This window comes from Zootermopsis nevadensis, unplaced genomic scaffold, assembly GCF_977971745.1.
Source record: "Zootermopsis nevadensis isolate Lab colony 2312 unplaced genomic scaffold, Znev_1.0 Znev_ptg000028l, whole genome shotgun sequence".
Taxonomy (NCBI): Eukaryota; Metazoa; Arthropoda; class Insecta; order Blattodea; family Termopsidae; genus Zootermopsis; species Zootermopsis nevadensis.
The window spans coordinates 24,644,149-24,659,043 of record NW_028259160.1 but is presented as its reverse complement, the minus strand read 5'-3'; the positions used below and the strand labels follow the sequence as shown (position 1 = coordinate 24,659,043).

Sequence of the window (14,895 nt, the reverse complement as noted above, 5' to 3'; positions counted from 1 at the left end):
CACATCTCGAGGAACTGTGGGTACGGCGAGGCACTCGAACCTTCGCTGAAGAGAAATTCTGAATGTCGAAGCTCTTCGGCGGCTGACGAGTTAAGAGAGTCGTCGCTGTTCTTGGCTTCCAGGTCTCAGTAATTGCCTTGAAGTTAAAGTTTTCTTGTCGTGTGTGTTGCAAAAGAATGGCTTCCCGTTGTGATGAATGCGTTCTAGGGCGGTATCGCACTAGGATGCCAACGGGAGGCCATGGCGCAGCTGCCAGCATCTCGGCCAAACTCAATGCATTAATTTAGTAGTCATATATCGCACCTGGCATCCGTCTGGCAGCGCTTCCAACTTGGCGTCGCTGCCAACCAAGATGCCAAGTTCAAATGCTACTGGCATCGCTGCCAAGGCCAAATCAACATCACATGACAGTCTGGCCAGTCCATTGACGTTCGTGCGTGAATGTGCTTGTGTGTATTTCTGTTTCTTCCAAACATGGACAATTTCGACACCGAAAGATTGATAATTGAAATTCAGTCCCGACTATGGGATTTATCTGCTATTGAATACGCAAACCGGGACTTGAAAAAAAGAAACTGGGTAGAACTTGTGGAAATATTTGGAGGAGGAAATTTATTTACAGTAGAAAAGAAAGAATTAGCTAAGAAGTGTTTCTATGGCTTTATTTGTGGGGCAGCTTTCCAATATGGAAACTTGATTTATAAGTTTTTTTGTTTAGCAATCTATATATCACAAATAACGTGAATTAAGAAGAAACCTGCTTTTATAATGTTTTATTAAATAAATTTGTTCATGTAATATTACATGTGATTTGCAAGAACTGAAATATTTCAAATTCAATAATGGTATGGACGTGCAAAGTGTGTGTATGGAGAATTTTGTTTACTTATTTCTTTGTTACAGAATTGAAATTCACTCCAGGTATGTAGTTTTGATAAAGGTAAATCTCATTTTCTCCTTGCTAATAGCCCTTCATTTCGTGATCTCATAATGTTGATCCATCTGGCAGCTTGTCTGGCGTCTTTTTCTGGCAGCTGGACGCCATGGCATCGCTGTTGGTGTCGCTGCCATGGCATCCTAGTGCGATACCGCCCTTAAGCGCACCTGAAGGTGGCGGGATTGTTCCCGTTGAAGTGGGCGGGAGTTGTGCCCGTTCTTCCGGCGGGTGACCGGCGAATCAGTGCCTTCCATTATGAGTTAATTGTCCACATATCTTTCACAAACTATCCTTTTCATGCGCAAAATTTTAATAGTAATTTTTCATAACTTGAGATTAAAAGTTTCTACTAAGAATGATGTTACACCAGTGATAATCATCAATCTCTTTCGAATACCCCGTGAGCCATGGCTCCCTTAGACAGATGCATGCTTCAAAATTCTGTGCCCGGGTGCGATGCACCCATCGAACCCATGTGATTGTGTTATCTGTCTGCAGGTTGTAGAGGTCACGCCCCAGGGATGGTGGATGTCGAAGGTGAGCCAGCATCCCCTGATTCGGATTATGACGACTTGCCCATCCCTCAGATCGACGTGCTGCATGCGTCCGTGGATGGGGCGGACATTTTGGATGCAGGTGGTGGTGAGTCGTTTGTTCCGTGACTGAAGAAACTGAGAGTTTTTGGCGTCTAAGAACCGGGTGTAGCGATTGTGTGTATTTCTGTTCTAGCCGTGCGCCTGAAACAGTGGAGTAGGCATCAGGTGACGCTCTCTCAGTAGCCTAGTTGCTTTGCCTTGCGTGTAGTGAGTAAAGTACTTTGTGTGAATCGCGCATGTTTTCCCTGTAAATCTGATTTTCTTCTGAGCTGTGTTTGAAATTTCCACTGTGGAAAATGGTGTCCATTTTCCTGTAATGCCATTGCATGTGCGTGCTGTGGGCGGAGTGCACGTATTTGTTGTAATTTTGCACAGGATGAACTGTTATGTTAAAAAGTCCATCTTATAGCCTCATTTTTCTAGGTAATCTGTTTTTGTTTCAAAAAGGAGATCATGTCATATTGCGTTTCTTTCCAAATATTTCGACCTGAACGTACGTTAATTCAAAGCAGCGAATGCATGAGGACATAGAAGAAGACTTGGGTGTAACATTGAAAGCGAATCTTGTTTGGTGGGACATCGAGATCTGCGATAGTTTTCCGGGCAAGTGGAGTTGGTTTTTTATGTCCTATGTATTAAGGCTTATTCCTTGAGACCAGGGTAAAAATTCCGGAAAATTGTCCTGAGTTCGATCTCCGGTGAGGGCGGTTCCTCTAGTTCTGAAACTAAGTACGACAGAAGAAGGGCGCAGAGATAAAAGTTGTTGTTTTTTTATTCGAGGACGAGATAATTGAAACAAAGGCCTCGATACGAGAAAGGTATTGGGTTCGAGCCCCCATGAAGACCGTTTCTGTAGCCTGGAAGCTACAGAATGATCGGAAAGTGGCCCAACCCAAATTAAAATATTTGTTGATTGTTGCAGTTCAGTACAGATTAATAAACTCGCAACATCGCTGTGACTGTACAAGAGCCCACGCAGCTCGCGCCTTGTTCGTCGGTTGTCTTTCAACAATCGCAGTGCGAATGTCTTTTTCTTCTTTCCCCCCCCCCCCCCCTCCTCCAAACGTGCGACGAGTGAGTGTTCATTGTGGGGCACTGCGTGGCATCTCGTTCTTAATTCCCTCGACGGAATGAGTTCTGGGACGCATTTCCCCGATTCACACAGTCTGGTAGAAAGTTTGTCCAAGTTTCAGCGCAATTTATTCATGGAAATGCGAAGAAATTATTTTGTCTGTCGGCAAATGCTTATTTCCATTCAGTTAAGAAACGCGCGTCTCGCCTTCTTTCTGAGAAAACTAACCAAAGCATTTACGTGACCCATTGTTGTGTGTTCTCTCTTCGTTCTCTGGCGTGGGTTGATCAGCGACATTGTTGGGCATTAGTGGGACCTTGAATGCCAGAAGAGCAGAGCGATCTAAGGTTATTTTTACGCGTTTGTGGTTTTGAGTCACATTTGTACAAGAATGGCCTTGACGAACAACAGTCGCCTTGAATAATGTTGGTGCAAGAATGACTTAAGACGTGACACTGTTAGTGCGCCTCTCCAGTCTTCTTTTGTTTTGATCCAAGAACAGTGAATCTGAAGGCTTGACCTTGAACAGTCCGTCGTGGGTATAATAAGAAGGGGTTCTGCTAATGTTACTAAAACTTGGGGTTATGACATGCGTTTTTCTTTCATGAATGTTACTAATAAATACCAGTGATAGGTCAAAAGAATTGAACCAGTATAACTGGATGATGCTGTCCTCCACAGGCACGATATTTTCAGCTTGGAGAGTATGGACAAGACCGACAGCGCAGTGAGCCCAAGGTCGAAATTTCAGATTCGTGCAGGATACTATATTTACATCGCGTAGATCAAACGTAGTACGAGCCAGGGATGTGGATCGTATCGCACTATAAACCGACGCTTCCCTCAAATACGTAGTTTGTTGCAGCTGTTTCGTGTTCAGTAATTTTCGGTGGAAGATCATCATTTAGTTCCGACTTATGTACCTTTGTATTATGATCTAAACTTTTAATCCCGGTTGGAAGAGTAATTAATAATTTTATCCCCGTGCAGTAAGCACCTTTCAGGTAAGTAGTGAGGTTATGTTTATTAATACTTGTTTCTTACTGTTACTTATTACGCTGTCTGCTGGAACTTCGATGTATTTCAAACAGAAACTGTTTTCCTTAATCATATTCTACAATAACTTTGTTACTATCCTTATATTAGAATATTAATTATACCCAATACAAATGTATTTTCGTATCTCATTCACACAGCGTTGACTATGCGTAAAAGTGAAGCTGTCCCACTAAACGCCATGTAGGCGCTTGGGGGGAGAGCAGTATAGCTCCTACTCATTCTTGATCTCGGCACTAGATGGGGTGAGTGGTCAGCGTCACGCCCCGGCCGCGCTTTACCCTCGGGGGGGGGGGACCCCGGGAGCTACCCCAGCTATTGAGGAAGTTATATAATTTGGTTGATAAAACATTATATAATTTTTTTGATTTATTATAGTGTTTATTCTGTGTTTCTTCCCCTCCTTTTAATCTAATTGGCTTAATTTAACAGAATTATTATTACAAGGACGCTGATTTATTCATTAGCAAGTGTGAATTCCCTCTGTTGCTTTCACCAAATTATCGTACCTGAGGAAGACCACACACACAAGACATAAGATTTAACATCATTTTATCCACGCTCTTTCACCATGGCTAACAAAACTTTCTGTTGCGCAGGGATGGCTCTCCCATTCTCGACCATCCACGAGGCACAGCTTGGTTTCAAGGCGCAGAAGAGACGGGTGTTCATCCCAGGACAGGATATTTCTGTTCGGATCACGGACTACGAACGAAGTGTGACCACGCATCTCCTCAACCCCAACCTGTATGTATCTGTCACGTGACGTAGTCCCACGCGCACGCGCACTGAGTAGACGTGGTTTTATTTGTGATGTGCGTTCGCAGGTACACGATAGAGCTGCAGCATGGAAACTTCTCGTGGACTATCAAGAGGCGATACAAACACATTCAGCACTTGCATCAGCAGCTCAAATTGTTCCGAGCGAGTCTCAGTATTCCGTTTCCAACCCGCGCCCACCGCGAACGACGCTCCAGTTTCAAGATGGATCGTCGTGGTTCCAAGTTGAAACGCAAGCACAGGGGAGCTTTGCCAAGGTGTGTGATGTGTGTGCCTGATCATCCGACCGAATGACCAAGCAGATAATTAAACCCCCAACTCTGGTGTAATAAAACCCTACTTAGAGCCAGTTGGATCCAGGCTTGAGATCCACTTTAATATTATCCATCTGTGTCCGTGTGTGCTAAGTCTTATTTTATGTTGAGTTTTGTGTATGAATCTCTATTTTTTCCTGAATCCTGCACAAGTTTTCCTGATTTCGTCGTCTTTTATTTAAACGCGCTAATAATATTAGCGACGCAGCATAGACATTTAGATGCTCAGTAAATCACTTCATCCTTCTTATTTTGCCTCTCCTCGTGCCTGTCTTTCTTCAGAGTGATAGTTGCTACGATTCTGTATCGAATGCATCTGTTTGATAGAATTCATTGACTTGTGCGAATGATTTTGAATGATTCGGGTGCTGTCTGTGTCGACAAGAAGATAGCTGAAACCTAACCTCAGTTGTGTAATTGCAGGTTTCCCAACATGCCCGAGGCTCTGGTGCCGTACGAGAACATTGGGCATCGTATTGAGCAACTGCAGGAGTACCTTCAGAACTTGCTGCAGATCGATTTGTACCGCGACCACCACGAGACCGTGAGTACGAAACGCAGGCAAAATATTTGCGTGATACGCATAACAGCTGATGTTAAGCTTCTCTCATTAGTCGTCGGTGTGAGTCGCGCGTCATTTCCGTTCGTAATGTCGGTCCACAAATTGATTTTAAAACACGAACTCCCGTATCTTAAGAATATAAAGGTTTGACATTTTGATTTCTTCTCTCCCTTCGATTTTGCATTATTTTTGCTCTGAATACTAAATAACATGTTTAAGAAGCGAGTTCTGATCTGATCCTTCCAAATGACTTAATCCGTATGAAGACGATGCTTTCAAGTACATAAAAGGTGATGGAAAAATCTGGTTTTATAATTCGTCAGGAAATGGTGATGGTTTGAAAAATCTTGCAGAAACTTTTTACCATGGAGAAAGTTAATGAAGTAACCAAAACAATTGAAGGTTGCCGTGCAGTCCGGTAGAAGTTTACAGACGTTTTATAGGTCCTTGCTGCCTCCATCTTCAGGGTGATCGAGCGATCGCACTGATGATGGAGGCAGCAAGGAGCTCTGGAACATCACACTACACGGCACAACAACCCAGAAGACAGCCGTCTTCAGACTCATTGTCATGGAAACCTCAAATCCTAACCAGAATGTCGATTGTCGTATGTTCTCTTTTGAACGTCTCGCGACTTTCCTCATGTCTGGCGTGCGTTTGATCTCAGGTCTGCAGTTGTTTTGCAATAACGTGTTTCATCGTCGTCCTACTTCTGTGACATCTGAACGTCGCCTTGTGCCAGTTTGAGGCGTTCAAATGTCGTACTTCTTAAGTCCTCTGTGTGTAATTCTGCCGTATAGACATGCATACTTTTGAGGTGTGATTATCACTGGCGACTGCACGTGAAGGGATCCGATATTGTGTAGTTCTTTGAAAAATATGAAGATGTTGTAAAGTTTCTGAAAAATGACGCAGTTCATGCACTGCGATAATCTATGTGACCGGAAAGTATGATCGTTGTGAGTTTTGAGGTTATGTGGCGACAGCGCGTCTCTTCGTGAAGAAAGAGCTGAGAAAGCCTGTCTGTGCAGATGGCACTAGGAGTAACAGTGTGATGAGTTGCGTCATGTGTGCAGGTGAGCTTCTTAGAGGTGAGTCACCTGTCGTTTGTACAAGAACTTGGCATGAAGGGTAAGGAGGGGCTCGTGCAGAAGAGAACTGGCAGCACGCAACCAGGCAGAGCAGGCTGCAACTTCTGTGGCCTTCTTGACCACTATATCTGCGTCAGGTACGGTTCAATCCCCCACTTGCGTGGATCCTGACCTCCGGCCAGCCTCCGTTTATCCGAGGCTGGCGGTGTGACTCCGCGGCTGTGTCGTTTGCTTCAGGCTGAATGTTTGGGATTCTGGGTTTTACTCCAGCACTGGGTGGTGTTTGCATGAGTCGGTGGATCTGATCCGTAGACTGTTCTGTTTGCATGAGGGTGACGAGAAGTTTGACTTTTACTTTGGATTCCGTAGGTTTTTGTCACCAAATTTGTGTTTGCATGAGACCGAATTTGATTCTTAGGCTGTAGTCTGGTTACGTGAGGTGTGGCTTTGACTACGAGGCTTGCTTATGTTTGCGCTCGTAGGTTGGGTTGTGTTTGTGGGGCTGTGGATTTTACTGCAAGGGTGATTTATGTTTGGGATTTTATAGGTTTGACTCTGACTGGTTTGCATTTGAGGGTGTGATTTTGGCTACACGTCTTTGGCGTGCTGTAGGTTTGACTCCCGGGCCGTGATCGGTTTGTGTGAAGATACGACTTCCGACAACAAGCCTGGGTTCTTTTTGTGTGATTCCGTAGGTTTCACTCTCATGGTTGGTTCTGTTTATCTGAGGCTGTAGGTGTGATGACCACGCTCACATGCTTTTATTATTATTTATTTATTTATTTAATTCTACAGATTTGTGTGCGCATGTACATTTGACTCTCTGCCCGGCTTGTGTTTGTCAGTGTGTGTGTGGGTTTCTGTCCCAGTCTGATTCCTGTTTCAAGCTTAAATTCAACCTAAAAGCTCACCTGAACTTTTGTGACGCTGTAGGTTTGACTCCAAAGCCCCCCGCCCCCCACCTCCCTGTATGAAACTGTGTGCTTGTTTCTGAGACGCTCTTTCGTTTACTTTCTAATTGGCTCGCATTCATTTGGACCAATTTGTGTTTGTGTGAGCCTGCAGATTTATCTCCTTGGTTGGCTTCTTTTCATGTGAGACTGTAGTTCTGACTCTTCCTGTGACTATAGACTGGCCCGCATGCAAAATATTGTGGCTGAATGAAGCAATGAGAAGATTCTGACTTGATCAGGATTCAGTTCCATGACCTCCTGCACATTAGCAGAATATGCTACCTCACAGCGCTCTCGCGTTTTGATGAGAGGCTCTCGGGTTACAAGCCACGTCAGATGACTGAATAAGAATTTAGCTAAATTATTTCCGTTCGAATGTGACGTAATAGTCATTCTGAAGAACGGAAAGAGACGAATTGATGAATATATTAAAGGAAAGACTGAAAACATACTTGAAGTTAGACGTAACAGAGAATGTGACTTTATTTTAGTAGAAATTGCTAATGAAGGAATATTAACTGCATATCGACATAATATTAAGAAGATTTAGTTATAGTAATTAGAAGGAGCGACAAGATTAATTAGAAAAACATTGAATATTCATAAAAATATTAAGGTTAAATTGGGATCAGAATGTGATTTCAAACATAAAGGAAGGGAAATGATTCGTTACTTTTATTTGAAAAATATAGTCTCGAAAGAACAAGATGATTTTGAATTATTTTGGACAAACCAAAAGGCTTTCTTTGTAGCAAGATGTGATGAATTGAAAGAAAAGTATCTGAAATATTAAATTTTATTAGAATAAACATTAAACAAGTATACTCCTTTCAGCGCAAAATCTTATATAGAACTGCCCAAGTGGGTAAAAAAGAAGACGTTTTGCATTAATATGAAAAACGGAGGCGATAAATGTTTCATGAGGTCTATTTTATCAGCGTTTCATTATCTTAAAAGAGATTGAGAAACAGTTACAAAATACCAACAAACTGAAAATGAACCAAATTTTGAAAATATTGATTTTCCAATAAAAATACAGGACATTTCTAATTTTGAGAGTCAAAATAAAATTAATGTTACGTTATTTGGTTATGAAGTGAAAACCTTAAATGAAAAATTATTTTGTAACGTACACCATAACCTATCACAGTTATGTGAAAAGAATATAGATTTATTACATTTCACAATAACCAACTAATTAGATGGCTTAGGGAACCTGAAGGTTCATCACTGAATTAACCAAAACCCTCCAACAGTCCCTGTTCTGGGTCAGAAAAACCCATTTGCCTTCACCCATAGATCCTGCCTGATATTGCGGTGGTCTAGCAGTTAGAACGCTGGCCTTGTAATCCTGGGGGTCTCGGGTTCGATTCCCGGCGGTGCCCGAATTTATAACTTGTGTTGGGCAAGGCCGTGGTCTAGGCAACACGGAGTTTTCCTCCGTGGCATCCCAACAATTACTCCATTCACACACAGAAGAAGGCAATGGCAAACCACTTCTGATCATCTGCCAAGAACGTATATGAACAGGTCCCAGTCCGAGAAAAGGATGGAAGGATCCTGTTCATATGGACCTGTCGTCAGACAGAACACTAAATAAATAAATTATCCTCCCATCTTTGTTTAGGTCTCCCCAGTGGCATCCTTTCCCCAGGCTTCACACACAAAACAAAATATTTTTGATTAACCATGTTTTTATATTATTTTATATTATTCAGTAAAAGTAAAGTAAAGTTTGTCCCACTATACGCCATGTAGGCGCTTGGGGGGAGTGGCGGTATAGCTCCTCTCTTCCTTGACCTCGGCACTAGATGGGGGTGAGTGGTCAGCATCACGCCCCGGCCGGCTTTACCCACTGGATAGGAGGCTGGGTGGGACGCATAGGCTAGAGGAAAAATCCTCTGCCCCCGTCGGGGATCGAACCCCGGTCGTCCAGCCCGTAGCTAGTCACTATACTGACTGAGCTATCCCTGCTCATTATATTATTCAGTAACTCGGATAAATGGAAGTTTTCTGTACTTAAAACAGTGATTTCACGCACGTGGTTTGTAAATATAGAAATTCTGGTTGAGTAAGAAATACGAATACACTTAATTCAAAAGTTAGCAGCTATGAGACATTTATCATCAGCTTTACAGTGCATTTGTGGATTACTGTACTTTGTAACATGTGTAGAAACAAAGTTTGCTGTTCTCTCAACATTCGGTTTCCGATAAATGAATCGAAAGAGAGGAAAGTAATGTTCCGAATGAGCACGCAGTTTTGTGGCAATACTGAAAGGTATGGCTCCAGTTTCTTTTCCAAATAAGGAAATATGTGTGTGTGTATCTTACGTTGAAAACATATGCTCATGTTTTACATATTCTGTAATTTATTACTGCACGTATGCGAAGAGTACTTACAGTAAGACTTGCATTGTATGTGTTTGATGTGTTGTATTTTAAGTAGGATTTGAGGTTTTTACGGCAGTGAGTCTGAAGACGGCCGTCTCCTCGGTCGTTGCGCCACGCAGTCTGTTTGAAGTTTGCCGACGTTTCAGAGGTATTTGCTGCCTCCATCATGAGGGCGATGACGATAGAGGCAGCAAGGACCTCTGAAACCTCGGTAAACTTCTACCAGACTGCGTGGCGCAACAACCGAGGAGACGGCCGTCTTCGTTGTATAGTTTCTTATGTAATGTATAAGCAATGAGAATGCATGTGGAACTGCGTAGTCCAGTGTAGATTGCACTTTTCCAGTCTTGTCTTTTGTACTTGTTACGTGTTGCTGGTTGACTCGCAGGCTGGCTTGCGTTTGTTTTGTGCTGAATGTTTAACTCTCGGGTGGTAGTGTGTGTCTGTAGAGTTGATCCTTATGCCGCCATGTTTTTTTATATGAGACGGTGTCATTAATTGAATTATATGATGTAGAAAATGCAGCCTGCTGCCAGTCTTTCCTCCCCATGCATATTCAAGATTCAGCAGTCAAAACCATCTGTGGTCATGTTTCTGATTGAATCGCTCGACAGGTGTAGCTACCTGTGTAGCGACGTGTGTGGCACTTGGCGACATCGGTGGCTCTTCGTGAAGGACACTTACATGGGATATATCCATCCAAAGGATGGTCTTGTCAAGTGCGTCCTGTTGTTTGACTTGGGGTTTGAGGTGTCATCCAGCGTCTATGCCACAGGACTGAGCCATGGACTGCAGATCGCAACCCTCTCCAGGTACTGAGGAATTCTCTGGTGGATATTCAGTTGCTTGTAAGGGTCGGTTACAGGCAATTTCATGATCTGTGAGTCAGATCATTCACGTTAAATGATGAGGCTTAAACTGATACTTTGTTTGAACTTTAGGTGTTGCATGGTATTTATATTCAGAACGTTACATCTTTCTTATTAATTTTCTTTGTGCAGAACAGAGTCCCTTGGCTGGAGTAAATAAATCGTGTGTAAATGAAGCTGCAGAAGTCAGATACTGGTCCAGAAATAAATATAAATAAAACTAAGATTTTGAACATCACAGAACAGAAATCCAAAGAAAGTTATTAGTAAACATTAGCTAACAAGTCGGATGGAAATGTGTCTGTATTTAACCCTTTAACGATACGCCGAGTGCTGCAGTGTTTGTCTTGGGGGCATGCTGAGTTTAAAAAGTTCTACCTAGATGGAATCAGATGCATAGTTCGGTGTTTCTGCGTCTCCTTTACTTAACGCAAGCAGTCATATTTCAGTACTGACTAATATAATAATTAACAGTGCAGTTAAAGTAATTATGAAGATTTATGAACACACGAGTATATTTGTTTTATGAATGTTTTACTGTATTAAAATTTAAGAGGAATTTGACCTATGATAATTATGACAGATTTACTAAAGTTAAGGCTGTATGCTTCATGAAATGTTCTTCGCCTGTTTAGATTTCAAACTGGAAACCCACCGTGCAGTGCAGTTTAGAGTTTGTGATGTCATATCTTGTACCTCGAACCATGAAAATATCTCGGATAATATAGCCAGTCTGTAGGTGGAGTTTCTGAACCCGAGACCTCGTGATATAAAGCAGACGTACTAACCATTCCATTACCATATTTAGTGATACGTAAATGTTAATCAGAAGCAATCAAGTGGCGAATCTGCAGTTGTATGTTGTGGAATGGCATCGTTCAACCCTAGATCTTTGCTATTTCTCATGTTTCCGTTCTTGAAATAAAAGCCATCACGATAGTGTTTATTCTATATCAGAGTTATTCAGTGTAAACCTTCTTTAGATTCAGAATTAAAAACCATCATTTTGATTTCGTTTACTTCAATATTCTGTGAACATTTTGACGTATTACTTTGAAATTCATGTCTATTAGGTTAATTTTGCGTCTGTAGTTCACAGCTATGCTGATCACAGTGGCCGCACGGTCTGAGGCGTAGGTATCGTGTGCTTAGACACTGTGACCGTGGTTTTGAATCCCACTCAAGGCATGGATGTTGTGTTGTGCTGTCCATTGTACAGGTAGAGGCCTTGCGACGGGCTGATCACTCGTCCGAGGAGTCCTACCGAATGTCTAATAGACCAAGAAACATCCGAAAGGAGGAACCCGTGCTCTGCGAGGAGCAAAAGGGTATAGGAAAAAATAAAGTTCACAGCCGTAGATCTGAAAACATAATACCTCACACAAAATGTCGGACCAGTTTGTGTGCACCAAAGGTAGACTAAGAACCATGAAAAATTATCGTCATGACCACCCCTTCCCTAGCTGAGACCTGTGACTGCTGCTGCAACCCATTGTGTTCCAGGCAAATTGTAATCAAGTGCTGGACCAAACGGAAGAGAAAGGAGTGGATCACGTATCTCAAAGAGGTTGCCAGCAACCAGGGTTAGTGATCTTGACTCTTTCATTTTCATAATGTAATAATACACAGAGAAAGTATGGAGGGAGCGACTCTTGCGCCCTGTAGGAGATGTGAAAATGGCTCCTTTCATAAATGTTACGTGTCTTCAGTACCATTTGGCTTTCCATTGCCTGTCTGACAACATAAAGTTTTAAATATAAGAAAAAATATATATAATTTTACTTTTTCATTTGTAAGGTTGTGATGAAACTTGGTTTTTCACACTCAAGGAAGGACACTGAGGAGAGGCGAGTACGTGGCGCTGAGGTGAAAGTGGAGGCAGCAGGAAGTTTGAGAAAATAACAAAATAATGAGCTTCATAATTTGTACTCTTACGACTAGCGTTGTTAGGGCGATTAAATCAGGGAGGATGAGGTGGCAGGCAAGAGGGAGATGAGAAATGTATACAAATGTCTGGTCTCTTAATCTTAAAGGAAGAGACCACTTCATTTATATATACATTAATTGGAGGATAATGTTAAAGTGGATCTTAAATAAATGGTTTGTGAACTGGATTGAACTGGCTCATGACAGACCTTTTGTGAAATTGGAAGTGATATTCTTGGGTTTGTTAAAGTGGGGGACGGTTTTGACCAGCTGTGCAAGTATCAGCTGTTGAGGAAATTCATCATGGATTTGGTTACTTAATTAATCAGTTATGTTGATTGATTTCACAAACCCTCTTCTGCAATGAAACTGTGATTGGTCCAAGTAGTACGTGTGTACTCTCGCTGAATCTTTGTTGATCCTCTTGGTTTCATGTCGTGAATCTGTTCTTGACTGAATTCAAAGTTCAAGACTGACAGGAAATTAGGGATGTTTTGTTACAGCTCGGGGCTTCATTCAGAAGAATAGATACAATTCATTTGCTCCTGAGCGGGTGTCAGTAGGTGCTAGCTGGTTTGTGGATGGCAGTAGCTACATGTCTGCCATTGCAAATGCACTAGAAGGTGCCAAAGAGGAGATCTTCATTGCGGACTGGTGGCTCAGCCCTGAAATTTATTTGAAGCGGCCATGTGTGGATGGTGACTACTGGCGTCTTGATAAGATTCTGGAGCGGAAGGCGGTGAGTTTATCGTTGATGTGCTGGCAGTCTCTGCGTAACTGAGATCTAGATGGAAGGATAATATTAAAACTGATGATAGGGAAATGGGTTGTGTGCATGTGAAGTGGAATTAATTGGCTCATGATTTGGTTAAACAACAATATTTGTTGGTAACAGAGTTTAATCTTAGGTTCTTTTAACGAGGGAGTCGGCTGTAAGAGTAGGTAGACAGTTTCTGTATGTTGCAGGCAGCGGGTGTGAAGGTGTTTGTGCTGCTGTATAAGGAGGTGGAGGTTGCGCTGGGCATCAACAGCTATTACAGCAAGCAGCGCCTTGTGGCCGCCCACCACAATAACATCAAGGTGAGAACCTATCTCCATATTGTAGGATTTGAGGTTTCCACGGCAGTGAGTCTGAAGATGGCTGTCTTCTGAGTTGTAGCCCCATGTGGTTCGGTAAGTAGTTTGCCAACGTCTCAGAAGTCCTTGCTGCCTTCGTCGTCTGGGCGACGAGTCACTTATCGCAGAAACGACCTCTGAAATGTTGATAAACTTCTACCAGAATACATGGCAGTGCAACCCAGAAGACAACCATCTTTTGTCTCCATAGTTCGTACTTCTCTGTCACCAGTAATAAAGTTTTAAAGGTGGACATGACACTACGGCTATTCATTTCTGGTGATTTATTTTACGGCCCTGAGTTTGTGTGATCATAGACCCTCCAAAAAGCATGCGGTTGTGACCACAAAATCTGTATCGACTAATCTGATGGAACATTTGGCATTAATCATGGTTTTGTTGATCCTTTGTTTTTTAAAGAAGCCATTTCATTTGGGACGATGCTCTTAAATGCTGTTTATATAAGGATTTGAAGGAGATGGCTGTGGCATGTTTCAAAACATAAGCCAATTATTTAGATGGAGAGACTGAGTAAAACCACATTTTCTCAGCACAGCAAGTAACTGAGCCAACTTATCAGTTTTGGTATTGAGATTAATCATAAATAGGTCTTACGTGTTTTATTAACCTTTAAAACTGTTATGCGCACCCCGCTGGTTACGTACGTGGCGTTGTTTGGAAAGGTCTTGCATGAATATTTTTGCATAGAATTTTTTATTTTATGTGCTACTCAGTTGAATTCTGTAAAACTTTAATGTTTGGAAGACTTTGAAGTTGAATGCAGTGCAGTTATTTTGAGAAAATTGCAGCCTGCGGTTGGTGAGGGTATACTCAGGACACTGCAAATGAGAACATTTAAACGCCTCCCAACTTGAAGTGTTATATAAATCTGTTTCTTTACACTGACATGAAAGCGTGGCAGACGATTGAAATTGTGAAATCATAGCTTCAGAAGTTTATTAATTGAGATTTTATACAGATGTGAATCACTTGTTCTTAAGTTCTGCTGGCAACGGAAGATTTGAAAGAAGTAGCGTTATAATTGCTCTGGTTGGCCTTATTGTCATTTCCTCAAGGTTGAACAGTCGAATCGAGTAAGAGTCTTTATACCATGACAATATGAAACATGTTTCTGTTTGGTAAAGTCACTTCAAGAAGACTGGTTTTTGTGTTAATCTGAGTGGGTCCCATAGCCATTCCATGCATCGTAATGAAGGAGAAATACCAAAC

The 14,895-nt window shown here is 42.1% G+C and overlaps 1 protein-coding gene across 5 annotated transcripts in view; it reads left to right on the top strand.

Annotated features, from left to right (window-relative positions):
- Pld (Phospholipase D) overlaps positions 1-14,895 on the top strand; it is a 41,649-nt gene that overhangs the window by 10,901 nt on the left and 15,853 nt on the right. For 2 of the 5 annotated variants that reach the window (XM_022075950.2, XM_087357385.1), the window contains exons 2-10: positions 1,436-1,579; positions 4,261-4,408; positions 4,489-4,698; positions 5,179-5,299; positions 6,394-6,545; positions 10,369-10,566; positions 12,127-12,206; positions 13,053-13,288; positions 13,516-13,629. In XM_022075950.2, coding sequence (XP_021931642.2) covers positions 1,459-1,579; positions 4,261-4,408; positions 4,489-4,698; positions 5,179-5,299; positions 6,394-6,545; positions 10,369-10,566; positions 12,127-12,206; positions 13,053-13,288; positions 13,516-13,629 — 1,380 coding nt within the window. In that variant the 5' untranslated portion in view covers positions 1,436-1,458. Of the gene's footprint in view, positions 1-103; positions 123-1,435; positions 1,580-3,390; positions 3,610-4,260; positions 4,409-4,488; positions 4,699-5,178; positions 5,300-6,393; positions 6,546-10,368; positions 10,567-12,126; positions 12,207-13,052; positions 13,289-13,515; positions 13,630-14,895 lie in introns of those variants that run through there. The other 3 variants (XM_087357386.1, XM_022075951.2, XM_022075953.2) reach the window with 3 other exon arrangements.